We start from the raw sequence: 22,241 nt of genomic DNA, 5'->3' as shown, positions 1-22,241 counted from the left end.
GCATCCGATGGTTGGCCTGGGTGGTATGCAGTGAAGTGATAGGTGAATCTGTGTCTTGATCCAGGGTAGTATTACAACACTGCAGATGTGGATTTCTGCATGAGGCTGATTTATTTCCGGGCGTTGAAACACGTCTTTTCGTCTGTCGCGTAATCTAAAGAGTAATGTCACGTAACTCCATCGTGATGCACAGGAGCAGGGCTGAACGTAGTAAGTAGATACACATCATTGACCTGCACCTCCAATCATTGAGCCTCAATAGCTGATTATATCAGACTAGAAGCAACAGCTATATCTCGGCAAACTTCATGACCATTCCTCCAACGTGATAGGTCCCCTCGCTTCAGCTAATTCCTCTCTGACCACCCTGTAGCGTCTTCTGCCCCAGGACTTTTCTCTTACCCAAACCTCTTCCATCTCTAGCGTCGCCTGCATTTTGCGGAGAACCATCTTCGATCTGTGGGGATGACATCGGCAATTCACTTCGGAACTGACTGACGTACCGCTTCTTTTTGTGTTTTCCAGACATGGTTTCTGTCCAACCTAACCCTAACATCATTCTCAACGAGGAACGAGTATCTAGGCCTATCTGACACAATGCAACCGACAAAAACTACACGCAAACGAGTCTCGAGGGCTTGTAATCTTTGTCGCGCGCGCAAAGTGCGATGCATCATTGAGAATCCGACTGATCCTTGTGTCAATTGTAGACATAACGACAAGGTCTGTACGTTTAAGCGACGACATGGAATAGTGTGAGTATCTCAGTCCATATCCTACGATCAGTAAACTCATCGTCCAGATCATCAACTCCTCAATTGCGACCGAACGGACCTTTACCTCCCCGACCAACAGACACAAACAAACCCATCGAACCCTCATTCCAACAACCTCTACCGATCACACCAACAACAATACCACCTCCCGCATCAATCGCGTCGTCTTCATCCTTTCCCGACTCATCCGCTTCTCAAAATGTCGCTACTCTATCAGGCCAGCCATGTCATCCCGACTACGCGTTTCTCCAAGTCCCCGACACCAAAGACCTTCTCCCGCAAGACCTCGCATTTCTCGTCAGCCAAGGCTGTTTTATCGTCCCACAACGAGCTGCGCTGGATGATTTCCTGAGGCAGTATTTTTTGCATGTGCATCCGATGCTTCCGATCTTAAATGAGAAGGACTTTTGGCTTTCGTATAACTCGGTAGATTCGGATGTGGAATATCAGATGCCCATGCTCGTCTTGCAGGGGGTCTTGTTTATTTCCTCGGGAGTAAGATTACCGTTTCGGTTACATTGGGAAGTGAACTGACGTGTGATAGTTTGTCTCTGCTGAAACGATTAAAATGCTGGGCTTTCCAGATGTTCATCAAGCCAAACTTGCATTTTACCGACGAGCAAAGGTATACTCTTCACCGTATTCTTAGACGTCAACTAACAATTCTAGCTCCTCTACGACTTTAGCTGCGAAAAATCATGCATCGCTATAGCCCAAGCATCCTTACTTCTCGCCCACACCCATCTCATCCCACGTTGCATCGCAGGCAACAAACCGCTGGGTTCAATCTGGCTCGGCATCGCCATATCCTACGCCCGCGTCGCCAAAGCCCACTGCTACTCTTCCCTCCGCCCGAGCCGCGATACAGAAGTCGCCAAGGTGCAAAAAGCACGCAACACGCTTAAACGATTATGGTGGTGCTGCATCATCTGCGATAGATTACTACCGCTTACTTCGAGACAAAACATAAAAATCACACCCGCCAATTTCAGTTTCTCAGGGTGTTCGGTGCTTGGAAGTGCGGATCTTTGCGATGAGTTGTATAACTCTGATGTTTATGATTCAACCACAAAAACACTACATGCGGAGCTTTTGGCAAAGTTGGTGGATCTTTGTGTTGTGCTTACAGATGTTTTGGGGGTTGTTTCTGTTCTCTATAATAATCCATCGTGGATGCTTTCAGGGAGAATGGAAGTGGCCAAGGATGCGAGTCTGTGTCAGATTGAACTGAGGAGGTGGTATAATGCTTGGAGTGAGACTAAAGCAACTCTAGAAGAGAGGATGACCGAAGATGGGTCACAGACTGAGTCTATTATCTTGTTCAAGAATCTCATCGAGATGTATTATCAGTGAGTCACTGCTTCACGACTTCTGATATAGACTAACAGGTACAGCTCTGCTCGGCTTTCGGTCTGCCACTACAATATCCTCCGATCCAGTCTATTACCACCATCTCAATCAGAAGGTCAACTCCGACGACAAAGCGAAGACCTTCAAGGTTCGGCATCGCGCGTGACAGAATGTCTCCTCGAATTCGACCGTCTGGGCCTATCTCGATGGCTTCCCATGACAGCGTACGTCAGTCCCACCCCATATTTACTCATTTACTAACATTGTCAGCATCGGATGTACCGCCTTTCCTCTAGCCCTCCAAATGATCGACGTCGAACTTCTTCGCCCGAAACAAAAGTCCATATCCCAAGAAGGCGCCATTCTAACGCGAAAACAACAACACGTCGATAATCTGGTGAAACAAATGAAGAGCTACAAGAACAAGTACTACATCACAGACTGGGTCATGCGCGCTATTCGCCATGTTGTGGAACTCGCGCAGCAAAAGTCACCTGCACCTTTCACGACAGACGACGATTCATCACCGAGCAGTTACTTGGATATGTTGAAGAACAGACCGAGTTACTACCTCAGGCTTGTTATGACTCTCGATATGAGTATCAGCAATGGCCGATTGCCGGATGAGTGCGACTTTCCGCCGTCGTTGAGAAAAGCTGGTCGTGCTTTTGCTAGATCACAACAAAATCCCATATTACCGATGGACGACGATTCGAGGCAACGCTTTTCTGCAATGAACAAAGATCTCATACCGGACAACCTTACAACCCAAAGCGGTATCTTGTCAGCCGATGTGCAAGATCATGTCCAGGCCCAAGACGCCATCATGGTCGACCAAGAATCCTTCTTCAACAACAAACAGTCATTTCCGGTTGATCTAACAGCTGCGCTGTGCGAGATTACGAATATTCCACCGTTAGACTTTAGCGATATGCCGTTATTGGACTCGTCACATTTTAATGATTTTGGAGGTGTACCTTTTTGGCCTTATGAGTTGCTTGGTTCACCACCTGATAACCTGGGCCAGGCGGATGAAGTCAGCATGGAAGATATATTCTCTGGAATAATAGGGGCTGGGAATGGAGAACAGAATTTTGACGATGTTGTCATACAGAGCGGTGGGCAGGTTGCGCTGTCGGTAGACTCGTTTTGAGCTTGTATAATATGAAAAGCGAGATATTTTAGAACGTCAATATTAAAAATAGTACAATATTGACGCATGGAACTGATAAAAATATGAATTGGCTGATTGAAGATCTTAGTTGAAATACTGAAGATCAAATGTACAACCAGTACAAGAGCAATGGTGGAGCATAATTTCAGGGCGTACTGTGCAATGGCAGAGTGGATATTTTAAAGAGGGGTCAAGTCGGTCGATTTCAATCACGACATCACGAGAAACCTCTTTTTAATCCAGCCTCTAACTCTCTAACCCAATCTACACAACATACTCATCCTTCACTACTCAAAATGCCCATCATCAACGTCGACGTCCCTCCCACCTCAACCGACGACACCCACTATGTCGTCTACTTTGCCTCAGGCGAACCCTCCTGGTGCCCTGACTGCCGCAACGCCCTTCCTGCGCTGAACGCCGTCTTTGGCGATGCATCAGCCCCCAATGCGCACCTTGTCATGGCCGGTTCGCGAGAGGAGTGGAAGGGAAACCCAGATAATAAATACCGCAAGGCGCCTTATGACATTCAGTGTCTTCCTACTGTCGTCAAGGTCAAATACGTAAGTTGAGTTGAGTTAATGAAGAGACAGAGACTAAATTCTGGACTTAGGGAGAGGAGATTGGACGTCTGGGGGACAATGAGAGTCAGAATGAGTCTGATCTTCGCAAGCTTGTGAAGCTATGAGAGAAACAACTTTGGTCTGGGCTATGCTGGTCTGGTTGCGGGTTATACATGAATGATAAATCAAGGGCAGAAATGGCCCTAGCACGTATAAAATCCTGGCAGTTAAGACATGTGGTCATCTCCTGGCCCCCAATTAGCCACGACTTAATCATCATAAATCAGGTTTCCCATTCATCGCCTTTCTCCCCGAACCATTAACCAAAGGACATCTCCCCGAGATTATCGTCAAGTCGGCCGCAAATATAGTATCCGAACAAATACATAAAGTGGAAATGCTCCAGTTCTCCAACATTACAAACTTGATAAAACCGGTACACTACCTCGAAAGGGCGTGATCTGCACCCCAGCCAAGAATCCTCCACCTCTAATGCGCTGACAGATGTAATGTCGGGGAATCCTTGCCCGAAAGACCGGCGGGGTAGCATGAGACCAAAGTACCTGAGTAATCTGTCGGTTGGAGTATTTAATTGACATGTGTTACGTCGCTGATGAGGGGTTCTGTCCATCACTTTTGCCATCATTTCTCAGTCTAAATATCTTGTCAAAATGCCTTCAGAAGAAATTAAACGCTATGTCATTGTTGGCATGGGCGTTCGCTCTGCCATGTACTACCAGGCCATCATCCAGGACTTCAAGGATGCAGCCAAGCTAGTAGGCATCTGCGATACCAACCAGACACGTCTCAACGTCGCGAATGATCACATTGTTGAGCTGGGGGGTGAAAAGGTTCAAACCTACAAAGACACCGAGTTCGACAAGATGGTCCAAGAGCAAAAAGCAGATGTTGTCATTGTCACAACAATTGACCTCTTCCATCACCACTACTGCATTCGCGCCATGGAACTTGGCTGCGATGCGATTACTGAAAAGCCAATGACTATTGATGAGCATAAACTCCAGGCCATGGTCGACGCGGAGAAAAAGACGGGCAAGCAAGTCCGTGTTCTCTTCAACTACCGTTACGCTCCCCACCACACCAAAGTCCGTGAGCTTATCGACTCTGGTGTTATTGGAGAGATATCGACTGTGCACATGGACTGGATCCTAGATTGTGCCCATGGTGCAGACTTTATGCGTCGCTGGCATCGTCACAAGGAAACCAGTGGTGGTATCCAGATGCACAAGTCAATCCACCATTTCGATCTCGTGCATTTCTGGCTCAACACTGAACCGGAGCTGGTTTACTGCCTCGGCGATCTTCGTTTCTACGGTAAAGAAAATGCTGAGAAACGAGGAGAGAAGAACCTCGGTGAGAGGTACAAGGACAACAAAGACGCAAAGAACGACCCTTTTGCGTTCCAGCTTGATGACAACGAGCGTATGAAGAAATTGTATCTTGACGCTGAGCATGAAGACGGTTATGTTCGTGATAGAAACTGTTTCGGCGAAGGTATCACGATTGAGGATAATCTATCCATGATAATCAAGTACAAGAACCGCGCTGTCATGACCTACAACACGTACGCCTACGCGCCGTGGGAAGGATACAGATGTGTATTCAACGGAACAAAAGGCCGTATCGAGATCAACGTTGTTGAAAGCGGGTACAACCCCCTCGGCGACCCGGTCACGAAAGATGCATCAGGAGAAGATGAGAAGTACATCCAAGGCGGTGTCGAACAGACAAAGATTGTCGTGTATCCCATGTTTGACAAGCCGTATGTTGTGGATGTTGAGAAGCAGGAGGGTGGACATGGAGGAGGAGATCCTGTTTTGTTGAGGGATGTTATTTTGGGGGATCAGAAGGATAGCTTCAAGAGGGCTGCTTATATCAGGGATGGTGGGAATGCGGTGCTTGTTGGAGTGGGAGCGAATCATAGTATGAAGAGTGGGATGCCGGTCAAGGTTCAGGATTTGGTCAAGTGGTAGTTATCAGGGTGGTAGTGCAAGGAAAGAAATCGTCAAAGTTATTGTTGAATGTGGAGGTTATTACATGATCATGTGCATTGTTTCTCTGTCCGCGAACCCGTCAACATATCTCTTTCTCCAAGTCCAACTCGGATTGGTATGTCGTTCAAGGTACAATGGATAAATTAAACAGACAGGGAAAAGACATATCCGCCCCGCACCTCCGAAGCCGGATCAAGACTCACTACATACTCACCAAGTATAAAAGCAGCAACGAACCCCGGGTTTTGATACAAGTTCGAATTGGCCTTCGATACATACGCAGAAATCATGTCGTCTTCAAAAGTCCGAATCGCCGTCGTCGGTGCTGGCGCAATCGGACCCCGCCACGCAAGAACCGTTGCAAATAGCAGCGTCGCTATCCTCTCCGCCATCGTCGACCCAGCACCATCTGGCGCGCAACTCGCTGCTGAACTAAACGTTCCACATTACTTGTCTATCCCCGATCTCCTTCAGTCACCCGACAAGCCTGATGCTGCAATCATCTCTACCCCAAATTTCACCCATGTCGCTTTATCTAAAGAGCTGTCGTCTAGTGGCATACACATCCTTATCGAAAAGCCGTTCAGTACCGATGTATCTAGCGGCAAAGAGCTCTTGCGACATCTGGAAGGGACCGGAGTGAAAGCTCTTGTGGGACATCATCGCCGATTCAATCCGTATATGGTGGCTACGAAGAAGATTCTCTCTTCGGGTTCGCTGGGTCATATAATTGCTGTGAATGGTCTGTGGACTTTATATAAACCCCCGGAGTACTTTGATGCTCCTGCTGAATGGCGGAGGGATAACACAGGCGGTCCGGTCCTTATCAACATGATCCACGAGGTAGATCTGTTACACTACCTCTTTGGTCCAATTACTCGAGTCCACGCCGAAAGGACAATCTCACAAAGAGGCTTTGAAGCAGAGGAAGGGGCAGCTCTCACACTGCGCTTCAAGTCAGGCATTGTCGGAAGTTTCATAATTTCTGACCATACTCCATCACCGTACAACTTTGAGTCTGGCACAGGAGAGAATCCCGATATTCCAAAGACTGGACAAGATTTTTATCGCATCTTTGGGACTGATGGGTCTCTGAGTGTTCCTGATATGACGCAGTGGTCTTACGAGGGTAGAGATAAAAAGTCATGGCACTCAGAACTTGCACAGGAGCAGGCCGATGTTCCTCCACGAGTACCATTCGATGACCAGCTGGAGCATTTTGTGAAGGTACTTAAAGGGGAAGAGAAGCCTAGCTGCACTGCAAAAGCAGGACTTGCTGCTCTCATGGTTTGCGAGGCTATCAAGGATGCTCTGGCTGCAAACAAAACGGTTGACATTGAAGAGTATGACATATCGGGGTAGATGAGTAATTGTCTTTGAGTTTTCTTTGTTTGGGACGGTCTACCCTAACCTTTATATATTAAGATATGTAACCATACTGTCGGAGAGTGGTGCAGTGGTATACGTTCCTAGAGCCTATAAACCACAAAAAAACTACCACCTAAAAAAACCTAAAAACCACTTCACCCGCTGCGCCACTCTTCTTTTGCATTTTGCGAGTTCGAAACGCGTCGGTGTATCTTTTTTAACTGTGATAAATCATGTGATGATCACGTATAGAAACACGCTCTGGTTTATTTCATCGTCTTGTCTACTATCAGCGATTCATACTTAGTAAATAGTTATATCCTCCAACGTATGCTCCTCAGGTGAAATCTCTCCGTACATAACTCCATGCATATAGCACTCTCCTACAAGTTTCCAACCATCGCCCGACTCTCTAAGAATGAGCGGAGTGTTGCAACCACTGATGAGTGCAATACTATCACCTACTTCAGCCGCGCAACTTCCCATTCCCATTCTTCCTTCTTTGGTCCCGAAGACACGCCTCCATGCCATCGCATTGACTGCCCATGAGTAAGACTCTTGTTGGAACTCTGTCGGGTTGTAGAAGTTCTCAACCATCATCGACTGTAGCATTGATTTAAACTTGCTGCGACCGAAAACCAATTCCTGTACCGTAAAACCACAAACTTCGAGTGACGAGTTGCGCGCCATGAAGTGGTGTAGTCCGAATCCATTGGTCCAAACACCTGCAATACCTTTTTGCCATAGTTTGGGCTCAAGCAACCAAGAATATGAGTCCGGTGCCTTTTCGCCGCCTTGTGTAGTCGTGTCACCTACCATAGTCCTCCAGAATGCAGCCCTTGTAGCTTCATAATCTCCGTATGTACTCTTTGCAGATGAAGTAGTACTATAGGGATAGCGGGCGTCGGCGTCCTTCTCGTTCGATGCACTGAGCGAGGTGATCTTGTCCAGCACGACACCCTTCGTGATGAGAGTCGCCTGACTTCTGGAGATGCCGTTAGGGAGAGAGATCTCACCTCTGGAGAAGTTTGGTACTGTGAGGCCTAGCTGCGCGTCGGCTTGGTACACGCCGCCAAGCTGAACTGTCTGAATGGGTGCGCATGCCCAGCAAACGCTCCAAGATGGAATGGGGTGGTCGCACAAGACACTAACGGGAATTTTCCCAGAGTTTTTAGAGCCTTTGTTCCTGATAGGAGATGATGAAGACATTGTGGCGCCATTCTTGGCAGAAGGTTGTGCTTGCTCCGTCTGCCAATTCTCCATGATGTATCCACCATGACCAGATGCCAAACGAAGAATATTGAGGTCGCCTTTCGCCATGAGACCCGCAGCAAAATGCGAGTAAATGGTAGACTGGGAAAGCTTGTAGTTGGGTTTAATCTCGACTCGATCGGCGACAGCTTTGAGTCCCAGAATTCCGTATACTCGATCTTTGTCATCTGTGATGAAGGCGTCTCGTGCCAGATTCAACGCTAGACCGAGTTCCTTCCATCCACTCACTGACGAAACCTCTTGTTGGTCGTTCTGGATGCGCATCATGGTCTGTTGGACCTTCCACATCCTTTCAGGTGCCCATTTCCCCCCATAAATCTGTCTGTCTCGCGCGACCTCAAAGGACCACGTCGTGGCTTCTTGCTGCTGCACACTATCGAGAATCTCGCGACCGAACCTAGACTCGTCCCGTGCGATGAGTTGTACCGCTTGATATATATCCTGCCATGATATACACTGGTCGCCACAGAGAACAGGGCTGTTGGGGTTACCCATTGCGACTTCTTGCACCACCCACATGCGACGCCAATAAGGTCTCGTGAAGAAGTTAAACAACGCCTTGTAAACTTCTTTCTTCATCGGGCTTTGATACGTTGGCCACATGGTGAAGATGGGTCCCATATTGACTGAGGCGGTCTCGCGGTAGAAACTTTCCATCGGTTTCGGTTTCTTCGACTCTTGGGATAACCAGTGTAATGCAGAAAAGGCCAACTCGCTACTTTCGTCGCTTGGACCGAGCCATATAAGTACCTGCCACGCTGACTGGTAGATATCGCGCATCCGAGCGACTTGTCTGCCACGTTCATCCAAATTACTCTGGTCAATGCATATAGCGTCAATCCATAATTTGAAACCTTGACGTACACGGTCACTCTTTCTAAGTGCTTCCAAAGCGTGATACAAGTTCGGGGTGACTTTGAAGGGAGAGCCATTGACGGTGATAAAATAATGGTCTGGCTCCTCTGATTTCTTCGGATGGTTCCACACATAGGACAGTGCTATGTAGTCACCCCATTCATGTCGCCATGGGAGGACAGCTTCCTCGTCGATGATCGTGTGCCTAGAGGTTCTCGAGTCAGCCTCAGCAACGGTGTAACCTTCTCCAGTATTGAAGAGTGGTCCAAAGTTGTTTTGGCTGCGAAGCTCAGGCCAGGTTCTATCCCGACCTTTGGACTGTCGATACGGTGGAGTTGTTGAGGCTCGTGGTAGGGAAACATTCTCCAGATAACAAGTTATTGGACGATGCTCGGTTGTGTTTGTTGTGTCTTCAACATGTTCGATCTTGAGCATTCGTACCTCATCATCGAGTAGGGGTTGGTAATTGAATGCAGATGCCATCTTTACAAAGTTTTTAGTTAATGAAGATGAAGAATATTTTGCGATGTGGTCTGATGTTTTATAACATTTTGTTCGACTGTTGGTTGTGTTGAAACATGACATTGGCGCTTAAGATGGAGCCAGAGTAGCGAATCGGAACGAGATCCATCCCTGTCTAATAGTGATAGAACTTGCGTTCCCTCAAATGATACTTATATTTAGCTCGGTATGTATAGAATTGTTTTAGGAAATGATATGAAGGTCACATCAGCGCATAAAGGACTAAAAACACCGACAAAAAAGCAACAGTATCTAGCTGTGGTGGTTGTGTAAGTAAATACAGCGCGATGATTGGCCAAACTTCACATCATGTGCAAGGCTGCTCCATTGAACAAAACAGCGCATTGTTTCCACTCAATTAGAGGGAGACAAGGCTCTTGAATCCTTCAGCACGCTCTATTTTTGGAAATAGCTGTCGATCACAAGTTGATATCCTCTATAACATCGAACCAATATTCAAACCTGACAGTCTGCGCAAACAAAAAGAATAAACTTTGCGGTATTAAATAGATGATGCCATCATGTTGGTATGATACAACAATCCATGGGAAGAGGGCAAGGGATGATGAGACAGCATCGACCCATACAAAACCCGTGACAGTTCTCACCACCTCTAAGACTGAGATCTGGCTCTGAGTTTGGTAGAGGTCTTTGGGAGTCTATATTAATTGCACCAATGATTAATTCTACTGATATTTTTGGACAAGCAAGGAAGCATACCCATTGGTTGATTTGGCGCTGGCTGGTTCATTTCCGTCGATCCTCGCGTATAAATTCCATGATCGACATGAGTAGGTTGAGCGACATGTTGAGACTGGGATATCAAAGACATTGCGACAGTGGCTCAATCTGTACTCCGTAGTCAGATAATTGCAGAATTAAAAGGACACGGTGCATAGCGAAGTGAGAAAAGCACCTTCTTGGCAGGGGTTAGGTCCCATATTACCATTGGGCTGGGCCGTCGCAAATCGGCCTAAAACTTGGAAGTGACAACACATCACAAATCTCACTAGGACATAGGTTTATCATCAATCTTGAAGGTTATCATGGCCGTTACATGCCCATCTCTCATGTAATGGACCTCACTGAAGATGAAAGTCGACTGATACCCAATTTACTCGCTTTGTAGTGACTCTGTATGTGGACACTGCTCAGAGCTCAAAGCTGTTCGCTTAGGGATGGCCCCGCCACAGTCCGACAGATTATCCAATCAAGATGTCTCGAACTAGCCGCCTTGCCAGGGGTTTGGGATTTGTTAGAATGGCTGTGTTTCAGGCGTCTATTGGTAGTTTTAACGGTTGATGAAGAATTTGCCATGTAATGAGCTTGGAGTGTTAGTTCTGCAGGTGCCAAAAGTCATTTGACTTGTCAATCAGTAATGGTGAATAGAAACCTTCGTAGAAGAACGTAAATGCTAACTAATATGGAGAAATGAGTTACCAACGTTCTGCTGTGTGAAATGTTGGTCCTTATGCTACTCCAGGGTAGGAAGTACCGTCGGTAAGATAAGATAAGACAGGCACGATAAGATAAGATACCCGATAGTGGAAGTTGACTCAGGCGAGATTGAGATGGGTCGTCGCGTCTCGGATCATTGACATGATTGCCTCTGTTGAGACGCGTTCAACGCGTGATAACGTTATCACTTCCCATTTAAGAATGCTTGCAGACGTGACGCAGGATACCTTTATCTCGATAGTCTGTCTATAAAACCGTTTTATCTTACCTTCGTGCATAAAGTCACCCTTAAAAATGAAGAGGACCAATAAGCCACTCTTGAACGAAGATCGATGGTGGTAACTAGTGGTGGCGTCATGGAGTCAGCAAGACCGCATCCCATTCATGGCTGATGCTACTGGAAGATCGGTTTGGTTGCATCTCAAAAGACAGACTCCTCCATGGGCCACTTAAATTCTTTTTCAATAATATTAACAATGGAAGATGAAAAGAGTTTTATCACCCCTCAAAATGACCGTCGAATCACAAGGTCAATGATCAAGAAAGAAACAGAATATCTAAAAGCTAGGACAACTGATAACACACAAACAATCCTCAAATCTTCAAGAAGAAAGAAAACTGGTCCGAAGTCCTCAGAGATTATGTTTTCAGCAGCCCGTATCCCGACTATCCGTGCACCACGATTTGGCCTCATCCAAGAAACCCTTTCTACAGATCTCTACGCTCTGCTGGTCGCAACAGCCCTCTGGAACCGCACTCGCGGCACCCAAGCCCGCCCAGTCTTCGACAAACTCATCTCCAAGTATCCTACACCCACTCGCCTTGCGGTAGCTTCCTTTGTGGACCTTGCCGAGCTCATTCGTCCCATAGGTTTGTACAATTTAAGAGCTGCAAGGTTCATTGCATTCGCCAATGCGTGGATCGAGAACCCACCGTGCAAGGAAAAGCGATACAGGAAGCTGCATTACCCGATGAAAGGGGACGGGAAGGATGTTGACAAGGACGAGGTCTTGGATGAAGATGATGAGAGACAAGGCTGGGAAGTGGCTCATCTTCCTTCCCTTGGTCCTTATGCAATCGATAGTTATCGCATTTTCCATCGCGATATGCTAAGAGGTCTAGCAAAAGATTGGAAGGGGGCTAAAGCAGAACCTGGCTTTGAACCAGAGTGGAAAAGAGTAGTGCCACTGGACAAAGAACTCAGGGCATTTCTCCGTTGGATGTGGCTCAAGGAAGGTTGGATATGGGATCCTGAGACAGGGCATAAAGTCAAGGCTTCGTCTGAGAGGATGGAATGTGAGAGGTTAAGAATAAAGAGTTTATCACCAGAGGGTTTTAGAGTTGTCCGTGGTGGGTAGGAAACGGCAGCCAGCTACCGTCGATTAGAGATTCTGGACACAGGTTTGCATGTAATCACCAAGTCTGTGACGCAAATGATTGAATAAATGATACACCAGGTACTATTAGTAATACTTTGAATAAGACAATCTCAAGCAAATCAACATGTAGCAACCCCATCGTCCCGAAACAGCGTGATCCTTAGAAAGACAGTAAAAAGTGACGACAGCAATAGCCAAATCAGACTTTATACTCCCAAACAACATTCTTCAGGTCAATAGTGCCAGCCATAAAGGCGCGGCATTTGTTCCCGTTTCCATCATCGAAATCCTCTGATACCTTCTCCAGGATCTGTCTAATGTGCTTCCTCGCATCATCAACGTTTGCCTGAGCTTTCGCCTTGTATTGGGCAGACGAGAGTATGCAGGCTATGATGCCGGAGAGGAACGCAGCAGCTAAAAGAGTATCATTAGCTGGGATTCAAACAACTCCGATACAGTCTAAAATAATTACTTACCGACAGAGGTTCCCGTAATCGATGAAGAGTCGTTGAAGGGATTCTCTACCTGATCGGCCAGAACATAGTGTTTCACGACTGGAAGTTGTCAGTTTTGCTGAGTTCAAATCTCGAGTGTGCTGCAACTTACGTTTCCCAGTACCGGATTCCTTCCATACTTTGCCATCGCGGCCTAGGCCGCCGACTACAATAACATTGTCGAAACACTGCGGTGCGCGGAACATAGGATCTGTCTTGCCTTGGTCGGCTTTCCACTCTGCCCAAGTTGTGTTTGTCTAGATCGCACATTCTCAGTTAGTTCTCAAATGTGTGTGAATGTAACCTAGTACAGAATAATCACGAACCGTGTGCTTTTGGTTTCCGCCGCTTGCGACAATAATCATTCCTGCATTGACGAGACTCTCAACAGCTTTCTGGAACTTGCCGAACAAGATTTCAGTCTCCTTTTCCAAACTTTCGACCGGAATATTACCATTGGCCTTAAGTTTCTTAAGCAAGTTCTGATATGGGATAGTGAGCGAGCAATTGACGACGGCGGGCTTCCCAGCATGCTTCTTGTTGTGGTAGGTGAGAATTGTCTCGCAGCACTTGATGCACTCCTTGATGTCTGGCTCTTCGCCGATGGTACAGCGAAGTGGCGCGACGCGGCACCGGGGGGCAACACCAACCTTGCTTGCGCCGATCAGAGCGCTCATGCTGGGGCCATGTTGACCTTTACTGTCATCTCGGACCTCGGTTCCGGTAGGCTCGCCTACTACCTTGAACTTTGGATTGGCCTTCTTGAAGAGATCATCTGTTAATTTCCTTGGCTCTGTGGTGGGTTTGAAGTCTCCATCCTGTTGGGGAAATTCCACCTTGCCCGGGAAAAATATCTGTAGACGATACTTAGTAAATATCGATAGCCATGGCAAAAGGGATGATTACCTGTTCGTTGGTGTCACTCTGCGGGTCCGGATTATGACCAGAGTCCATAACATAGACAATGACACCTTCGCCATCGGCCATTGCATCATTGACGCGATAACGATTGAATGACAGTTTCGTTTCCAGAGACGAGTTATCGACGATGGATACCATGTTGGCGGCTATAAAAAATACGAACCTTGGATAGTGTTGAACAACAGGGAAGGACGTTTGTTGGAGGATAGGGGTGGTTATTCTGGTTAGAGCTCTTTTCGGGCCAAAGATCGTGTCTTATTTATAACCCGGGTGACTTGTGAAAAGAAGATTGTTCAGCTGAGCGAAGAATCTCGAAAGGCCAATATGAATCACGCGCGAGTCACTCAGGCAGCCACTAATCCTACGACACTCACTTTTCATGTTGGATACTGTCTTCCACGGGATGTATCACGTACAGCCAGGCGAACCTTGGGGGACGATGACAATAGTGTGACATAGCAGGGGTTGTTGCTCGATAAATTCCTTGAAAGGAATTGGGAAACGATCATGGGCGATTCCAAACACTCCGGACGACTGGATATCAAGTTGGTATGTGATACCAGCTGCGAAGCTGTTTCCATCGGGTAGGACGGCCACATGATTCCATCCAAATTCAGACAAGTATCTCGAGCGAGTTGTCACAATAATTTGAGTTGTCAAATTGTACTGTAAAGCCAAATTCTAATAGTTCGGTCACTCGTGAATTTGTCCATAAGGCTGGCCAAAGGCGGACACATTCTAGACGGAATAGTCAATCCCCGGAATCTTTGAATAGGGTCAAATTTTCAGCTCTTACTTTTCATCCGACCAGCAGCCGAAAGATGTGATATAACTCAAACCGGCTGCAATCAGGGGACTGGACAGGCAAAGTGAAGCTTGTGCTGTTACTTCTCATGCCTGTTCCCTTTTGTGGCTTTCATGCCCAATCTAGAACACGCAGGGGCTGTCAAGAGGCGAGCTGAAGTTGGAAAAATTCCATTCTGAAGTTGAGACATCTTGTCAATACAGCTCACTAACGTCCTGGACTTGTTGCATTTACAGATGGATAAGTGATATGTATTCTCGTCACATTGTTGTGACATGTTCACGCTACCAATCACTAGCGCCGTGTGACTGGATTCTCCGGCATTCGGATAATTCAAGCTGAATATCTCAACGGAATGTGGCTGGCTGGGAACCTCTCCAGAGCTGATAAAGGTATTCGGTGTGTGTTGTTCGATAACGGTAAGGAATTGCAGTAAGGTGAACACAGTAGAGCATCTTGGCAGAATTTGGCTGATGCCCTGGCTGGTATTTGGATGAAGACATCTCTTTATGCGTGTATTTTAATATCACGGAGGAAATGAAAGAATTCTATGGATACAGATCAATGCAGAGAGAGTATAAATATTATAGTTTCGACATAGAAGCAAGTGCCACAGCGAAAGGTTATTCAAAAAGAGTCCCTATCAATTCCATGCATCACTTGATTTGTCTTTGTCTTCCCAACTCTCAGACCGTCCGAGACTGCGGAATCTCACAACGCCATATTTCTTATTTCCTGGGATCGCAAGCAAAGAAGTCATTCCAATATAGAATAATCAGGCCATTGCGGACGCGTGTTTTGACATTCCAAGCAACATTAGTATCGTTCATTAGGTTCTACCTCCGCATTGGATTTGGCGAATAGAAAGATCCCCGCTACCGAGCTGAAACGCATGGTTTTAAGTTTGGGGTAAACTTTAGTATCAGACTGCGTGCAGCTTTTACTACGCATGTATCTAATCGTTCTGTTCAGCCACAAGACCCTGAAAGGTTAAGCAGGAATAGGAGTGCTTGCCTACAGCCATCTTTGGATGGCCGCATGCGTTACAACCTGTGTCGTACTTGTTTTATTACTGGCTGTCGGTTAGCTAAATGGCCAGGGTATCACATACCGAGGAAAATAGCCAAGACTGCTGTAGCTGTCGAATATAACCTATTCAGCTGAAGAGACAGGAACGTTAGCGATTCGGTATGTGTTTTGATGTAATAATGAGCATCTCCAGTTGGCGCTGTGGCTATGGGCTTTTTCTCTTTTGGTATTCTCCTTCTTGGATATCATTGCGAGAACTTGTATATATAAGAGTCAATTTCTTGAGATTGCTCGTTACTTATAGCCGCTATACTTACACAATTATATCACGCTGCTCTCAATTTCTGTTCTCTTTAGTAGATACAACACTCATCACAACGACATCACCCACAATGGATGAAGAACAGGCGATGAAAATGGTGGTGCAGGCGGCGCTGGTGTCGCAGGTATGGTTGTCATTGTGAAACAAGGCGAAACGCGATGTTAACTCCAAGCAGAAAGTTAGAGAGGCACTACAGGCTTCGTTGCCTGTTGCTACCGAGCAGTTGATGACTGTCCAGATTCCCGGCACCATCATCGATACAACGTGAGTTGCCATATTCTATTCACCATGTTTTGTGTAAAGAAGTAATTGACAATTGACAGTGAACCCGGTCCTTACGTCTGGAACTCCAAGGAAGAGTCCGATACACCACATCGCATCAAAGTCAATGAGTCTCGGCTCGTAGACAACATGGTTCCCTTGAGCAAAGTCATGGTTAGTTTGCACCACTACTACTAAGAACTAGCAAAACTAACAGCAGATTCAAGATGGGTATCACTGGGAAAAGCGTGGCTAGAAGCTATGCTGCAGCTCTGGACATGCTGATTCCGGAAGATGCTCCGATTGAAACAGACAAGTCCACAGCTACCAAGACTGCGGCTGCTGATCGCTACGTCGCAGCAATGAGATACCTGACCTCAACAGCTCCCAACTCCAGCAAGTCTGTGATCGATGTCTATGTTGAGAAGCAGCAAGCCTACTCTGAGGCGATGAACAAGTGGGAAGCGGCAAAGACCAAGGCCCGATGTAAGTTCATTGCTAGTGTGGACCATCAATGCAACTTGTCCGTCTAACGTCTGTTACAGCGGATGCCAAGGAACGTTTCCCGGGGAATGTCAAGGAGCAGCAGAGGTTCTATGATGACTGGAATCAAGAGAGTTTTCGCAACGTAAGTTTGCCTCATTGATATTATTTAAATATCCCGACGTCGCTAATGAAGGACGTCAATGTAGTTCAAGAACAACGCGCAGGCCAAGTATATGGACTGTAAGTCACTCTGAATCCGAAGCCTACCCAAGAATGTGCTAACATGTTCACCAGGGATTGTCAACGGTAGCAAGTACAAGGTATGATTCTTCTTCCATCTTCACCAAGTACGAATATATTGCTCAATACTTGCCTAGGTTGACTACTACTTTGGCATTGTTGATGTCTCATCCGCAATGAAGAGGGTGGAATCGAGCAAGGAAGCTGCTCGCAACCTTGTCGTGATTGATCCTGACGGTTCAACGGAATGGCAAGAGGTTCATCTTACCCCGCTTAACTGGTAAGCTAATATTCCCTCTGTGCTGTCGCATCTAACACGACGTAGGGCATCTCTTTGCAAGGAGAAGGTTGATCAATGGGGAGAGCAGAACAATAAGTTGAGCCGCAAGGACTTTGAGTCTGAGATCAAGCGTCTTAACCGTCTACTGTTGTCTTACACTGGTCTGAAGAACGTAAGTCATTCCATTAAATCCAGTAGAGTGCCAATGACTAATTGAACTTTAGTCGATTGACCCAGATGGCGCTACTGGGAGGGCCATTGAAGCAGCCAAAGCCAAGGCCGCCACGAATGGAACGACTGGAGATAACCCTGGCGAAAACAACCAAACTGTTACCGAGACTCCCACAGCGGTCACACCGCGCGTCGTCGATCCAGAAGGGAAGTTAGCTACGGCCTATAAGGATCTCTATGACGAACAGAACAATACACCACCTGACCGAAAGAAAATCCAAGAGAAGCAGAATGCTCTGCAAGCGGCCCTCGACGCCAATGGCAAGGCCAACATGGAAAACAACAAGCAAATTGCCTCTGATCTTTCCAAAGGAAGCAAGAAAGAAAAGCTTCTTTGGATCAACAGTATGATCGCCGATGTGGAGAGCCAGGTTAAGCTGCTTGAGAAAGGGCTCGAGGATTTCTTCAAGGCTAGTACCTCGTCCCCTGCTATCACGGATGTTATCAAGAGAGATGTCAAGGACCCTGGACAAGAAGAAAAGGGAGAGCTTGTGTCAACTCAGTATGCAGAAGCTGATGGCCAGTACGCGGACCCTAGTAAGTCTGTCTTGTGACTTTTTACCTATCGTGGACTGACCTTGTCTCTAGAATTCAATATCCCTCGCAATGGAGTCGCTGTTGCACAGCAAAACAAGGTTGAACCAAGCAAATGGACAAAGGTATGCCGATAATGTTACCATCAAGTATAGGTCTCTAACATTGCTACAGATTACGCTGAGCGTCTCATCATCGTCCCAGTCTAGCTCCACGGAGACATTTTCCTCTTCAACATCAGCCAGCGCTAGCGCATCCGGATGGTGGTGGAGTGCTTCAGCCAGCGTCAACCACTCCGAGGCATCTATGTAAGTCGCAGAACAATCCCTCGGTATGGCATTTGAAATACTCATACCTTTATAGGAAAGCCTCACAGGCAACTTCCAACTGCGCCGTGGACATCAAGTTTGAGGCTCTCTTGGTGACCATTGACCGAGCCTGGCTACATGGCGAGTTGTTTTCAGACCCCGAGCTCAACACCGGCGACGACGTGAAGCTGTCGCCTGGCGCCCTTGATCTTCACAAGCTGATTGATCAGAAGAATGACAAGGCGCTGGCCAACTATCCTTACTTTCCGTCGTACCCTACCGCGTTTATCGTGGCGTCCAATGTGGAGCTCGAATTCCGTGGTGACACGTCGTCCCTCGAAGAGGCAGTCGAGTCTTCTCATACTGATGCCCAGATCAAGGTTGGGTATGGACCTTTCAGTCTGAGTGGTAGTCATAGTCAGGATAAGTCAAGTGCTAAGACGAAGATGGAGACTACAGCGACTGGCACGAGGATTACTTTGGAGGCTCCCGCGATTATTGGTTGGGTCAGTCAGCTTGTACCCCAGCTGCCACGTCCCAAGGGAGGGAGTTCGCTGCTTGGCCCGATGTTTTGAGGAGTAACTATGTAGTTAATTTGACTTGCTTAGGAGTGACACTTCTTTGACTCTCGTTTATAGGACTGCTATATACTCAAATTGACATGTTAATGGTAGAGTGACAGGCATGATATCAATAAATGTGGGATGAAGCAGAAGACACCGGTGCTCATTTACATGTCTTCCTACATTGTATATTGGCTCTGGGCTGTACCCCAAATCAGAAACCGTTAGAATACCGCGCACCCGATCTGTATCACGTAATGCAAACATTTGTCATCACAGCCCTATCGTTCAACTCTGGGGAAATCTATCAATTACGTATACGGACCAGTAGTTGAGCGGTCTTGGCTGATCAACAGCCACGGCCGTTAAGCTTCCTCATCCTAGTCAAAGCCCTTGGCAACTCCGCCAAGATGCAAGTCATGACAAGTGGCTTCGGCAGGTATCCGACAACCATAAAGAACTTGGTCGCCGCTCCTCGATTCAGCTCTTGGCCTGTCCCTCTCCATGTCTCCATCCCGCCTCTATGAATTACACAGCCTCAGTATCCAGTCAGTGTGTTCTGGACTACCGATCCTGAAGCCGAGACCAGACCTCAACTCCCCATTAAAAATCCACAATGTCTCTGGAGTTGCTCTAGTTCCCCCGGACATAGTCTCCGCTTCCCATCCCCTGGTCCTAAACTTTCGGACCGTGATCGGCGCCCTGAGTCATTCCGTAAATGGACTAACTCCAACACGCTAGAAAGTTTCTTACGCGCTTCTAGAAAAGAGTTTTCGGATGAGGCGAACAAGAGGCTGAAAAGTTTGATATGCTAGCTTCGCGGCTCAATGAGGCTCTTTTCAACGTTGTTTGCCACTTAACATCTTGAAGGTGAGGATTCAGTATCATCACGGACAAGAGATCACATCTGGGGAAACCCTTTGTCTGTGGAGAAAAGTCTGGAGCTTCTAGACTGTGGATTTTCCATTTTGTAGTCCACAGTGGAACCATATCACGTAAAAGTTTGCAAATTCAATTGAAGCATTTCAAGATCTGACCACTTTTTTGTTGCCATATCTGTCCGATCTCGCCGCTTTCAGGGCCCTCAACGTGGAGAAGAGATACAAGTGCATTTGAACTACTAAACTCGGTCTAGAATTTCTGCTTGATAATGGAATAGCTTCAATTGACCGAGTTCGGTGCGCGCCCATCGGCCTCGTCCGTCTTGTCGTTGTGGGCCGACTTGAAGCTTGACTCGGAACTAAATAACTTTTCTAGTAGCGTTTTCGGCCAACTTTTCGCCCCCGGGGATACCTTTTTATTTAAACAGTCGATTCCTGCTCGCGTTTTCTTGATTGTGGCTTCAACTGTTCTCACTCTGTTTTGACTTTACCAGTCTTTCTTTTCAACACGCGACGTCTTTCTCAACGACACATCGCATAACACAGCAATGAGCCACAACGACACCATTAGCGCTCCGGCGCAAGCTGTTGACCAGGAAAAGGGTATCAACAATAGTCCTCCCCCCTCTGTCCCTGCGTCTAAAAATGAAGATGCTGTTATGGCCAATGAAGAGGCCGAGCTCATCGACTACAAGACTTTGACCTGGTGGTATGTCTAAACTTCCACCTCCCGCGATAATAGCAATGACTGATCAATTGCAGGCAAGGTGGAATTGTCCTCATCGCCGAAACAGTCTCTCTCGGCATTCTCTCTCTCCCCTCCGTCCTCGCCGCCGTCGGTCTCGTCCCAGGAATCATTCTCATTCTCGTCATGGGTTTCCTATCGACATACTCTGGTCTTGTCCTTGCCGAATTCCGCGAACAATACCCCTTCGTCCAAAACTTTGGCGACGCCGTCGAAGTTATCGGCAAGTCCATCGGCATGGGTCGCGTCTTCCAAGAGGTCTTTGGTTGGGCGCAGGTCATTTTCCAGGTCTTTGTCATGGGCAGCCATCTTCTTACCTGGACCATTTGCATCAACACTCTTAGCAACAGCTCTACATGTACCATTGTCTGGGCTGTTGTTGGTCTGGCTATTTTCTGGGTTCTCAATCTTCCCCGTACTTTGAAGTACACGAGTTACATGTCCATGGCTTCTTGTATGTCCATCACCGTGGCTGTTCTCATCACTGTCGGCGATGTCGCCCACGAGCGACCCATCGGTAGTGGAAGTATCGAGATTGCTCGTGAGCTTGGTTTCACCGGCGCATTCCTTGCTGTTACCAACATTGCCATTTCTTTCTCCAGCCACTCTTGCTTCTTCACCGTCATCAACGAGTTCAAGGAGCCCAAGGACTGGCCCAAGGCTTTGGCTTTCCTCCAAATCGTCGACACTGTTCTCTACATCCTCGCCGCTGTAGTCATCTACGTCTTTGTCGGCCCCGACGTCCCATCTCCTGCCCTTTCCGCTGCTGGTTCTCCTACCATGCGCAAGGTCATCTGGGGTATCGCCATCCCCACCATTGTCATCGCTGGTGTCATCTACGGCCACGTTGCTTCCGCCTACATCTTCCAGCGAATCTTCCGCAACACCAAGCACATGATCCGCCGAACAAAGCTCTCCACCTTTGCCTGGTTCGGTATCACTTTCGGTATCTGGGCTCTGTCTATGGTTATTGCCGAGTCTATCCCCGTCTTCAACAACCTGTTGGGTCTCATCTGCGCTTTGTTCGCTAGTTGGTTCTCTTACGGTCTTCCTGGTATCTTCTGGCTCTGGATGCACTACGGTAACTGGTTCAAGGATGGAAAGCAGACTTGCCGCTTCTTTGCCAATTGTCTTCTTTTCCTTACTGGTTTCCTTATTTGCGTTCTTGGCCTGTGGGCTTCCATTGAGGCTATTGCTCAAGGAGGAAGCAAGGAGCCTTGGTCCTGCGCTAGTAACGCTGCCGAGTAATGCACTACTCTATTTCGCATGATGATGATTAGATAATACGTACAATACCCATTTCTGTTTTAATAATATTTGATTGATACTTCAAACTTTACTATGGATCTTTCGCTGTAACACGAGTAACCCGTTCTGATGTCGTACTAATGGGAAATGCCTTATATATC

General features: G+C 47.2%; 9 protein-coding genes across 9 annotated transcripts, besides 1 other annotated feature; 7 read left to right on the top strand and 2 right to left on the bottom strand.

Moving 5' to 3' along the window:
• Positions 1-597: 597 nt before the first annotated feature.
• FPSE_02308 (uncharacterized protein) lies at positions 598-3,279 on the top strand (the record flags this gene model as incomplete). Its single annotated transcript, XM_009255427.1, has 5 exons — positions 598-755; positions 803-1,271; positions 1,321-1,401; positions 1,446-2,125; positions 2,397-3,279. 5 exons carry the CDS (start codon positions 598-600, stop codon positions 3,277-3,279), a joined length of 2,271 nt encoding a protein of 756 aa, XP_009253702.1.
• Positions 3,280-3,596: 317 nt separating this feature from the next.
• FPSE_02309 (uncharacterized protein) lies at positions 3,597-3,988 on the top strand (the record flags this gene model as incomplete). The annotated part of the gene is made up of 2 exons (XM_009255428.1): positions 3,597-3,863; positions 3,914-3,988. The coding sequence occupies 2 exons, from the start codon at positions 3,597-3,599 to the stop codon at positions 3,986-3,988; spliced, it is 342 nt and encodes a 113-aa protein (XP_009253703.1).
• Positions 3,989-4,534: 546 nt separating this feature from the next.
• Positions 4,535-5,857, top strand: FPSE_02310 (uncharacterized protein; the record flags this gene model as incomplete). Its single annotated transcript, XM_009255429.1, has 1 exon — positions 4,535-5,857. One exon carries the CDS (start codon positions 4,535-4,537, stop codon positions 5,855-5,857), a length of 1,323 nt encoding a protein of 440 aa, XP_009253704.1.
• Positions 5,858-6,166: 309 nt separating this feature from the next.
• FPSE_02311 (uncharacterized protein) lies at positions 6,167-7,240 on the top strand (the record flags this gene model as incomplete). The annotated part of the gene is made up of 1 exon (XM_009255430.1): positions 6,167-7,240. One exon carries the CDS (start codon positions 6,167-6,169, stop codon positions 7,238-7,240), a length of 1,074 nt encoding a protein of 357 aa, XP_009253705.1.
• A 309-nt stretch (positions 7,241-7,549) lies between these two features.
• FPSE_02312 (uncharacterized protein) lies at positions 7,550-9,856 on the bottom strand (the record flags this gene model as incomplete). Its single annotated transcript, XM_009255431.1, has 1 exon — positions 7,550-9,856. The coding sequence occupies one exon, from the start codon at positions 9,854-9,856 to the stop codon at positions 7,550-7,552; it is 2,307 nt and encodes a 768-aa protein (XP_009253706.1).
• Positions 9,857-11,396: 1,540 nt separating this feature from the next.
• Positions 11,397-11,432: a microsatellite.
• Positions 11,433-11,829: 397 nt separating this feature from the next.
• On the top strand, positions 11,830-12,711 carry FPSE_02313 (uncharacterized protein; the record flags this gene model as incomplete). The annotated part of the gene is made up of 1 exon (XM_009255432.1): positions 11,830-12,711. One exon carries the CDS (start codon positions 11,830-11,832, stop codon positions 12,709-12,711), a length of 882 nt encoding a protein of 293 aa, XP_009253707.1.
• A 220-nt stretch (positions 12,712-12,931) lies between these two features.
• FPSE_02314 (uncharacterized protein) lies at positions 12,932-14,285 on the bottom strand (the record flags this gene model as incomplete). Its single annotated transcript, XM_009255433.1, has 5 exons — positions 12,932-13,146; positions 13,209-13,286; positions 13,339-13,483; positions 13,553-14,080; positions 14,133-14,285. 5 exons carry the CDS (start codon positions 14,283-14,285, stop codon positions 12,932-12,934), a joined length of 1,119 nt encoding a protein of 372 aa, XP_009253708.1.
• Positions 14,286-16,373: 2,088 nt separating this feature from the next.
• On the top strand, positions 16,374-19,218 carry FPSE_02315 (uncharacterized protein; the record flags this gene model as incomplete). Its single annotated transcript, XM_009255434.1, has 13 exons — positions 16,374-16,427; positions 16,479-16,567; positions 16,627-16,738; positions 16,792-17,050; positions 17,110-17,192; positions 17,257-17,290; positions 17,345-17,370; positions 17,428-17,570; positions 17,616-17,742; positions 17,795-18,338; positions 18,390-18,460; positions 18,510-18,643; positions 18,699-19,218. 13 exons carry the CDS (start codon positions 16,374-16,376, stop codon positions 19,216-19,218), a joined length of 2,196 nt encoding a protein of 731 aa, XP_009253709.1.
• A 1,417-nt stretch (positions 19,219-20,635) lies between these two features.
• FPSE_02316 (uncharacterized protein) lies at positions 20,636-22,080 on the top strand (the record flags this gene model as incomplete). The annotated part of the gene is made up of 2 exons (XM_009255435.1): positions 20,636-20,796; positions 20,850-22,080. 2 exons carry the CDS (start codon positions 20,636-20,638, stop codon positions 22,078-22,080), a joined length of 1,392 nt encoding a protein of 463 aa, XP_009253710.1.
• Positions 22,081-22,241: the final 161 nt, after the last annotated feature.

This window comes from Fusarium pseudograminearum, chromosome 2, assembly GCF_000303195.2.
Source record: "Fusarium pseudograminearum CS3096 chromosome 2, whole genome shotgun sequence".
In the NCBI taxonomy this organism is placed as follows: domain Eukaryota; kingdom Fungi; phylum Ascomycota; class Sordariomycetes; order Hypocreales; family Nectriaceae; genus Fusarium; species Fusarium pseudograminearum.
Note: the sequence above shows the minus strand (reverse complement) of the source record. Positions and strands in the feature narration are given on the sequence as shown.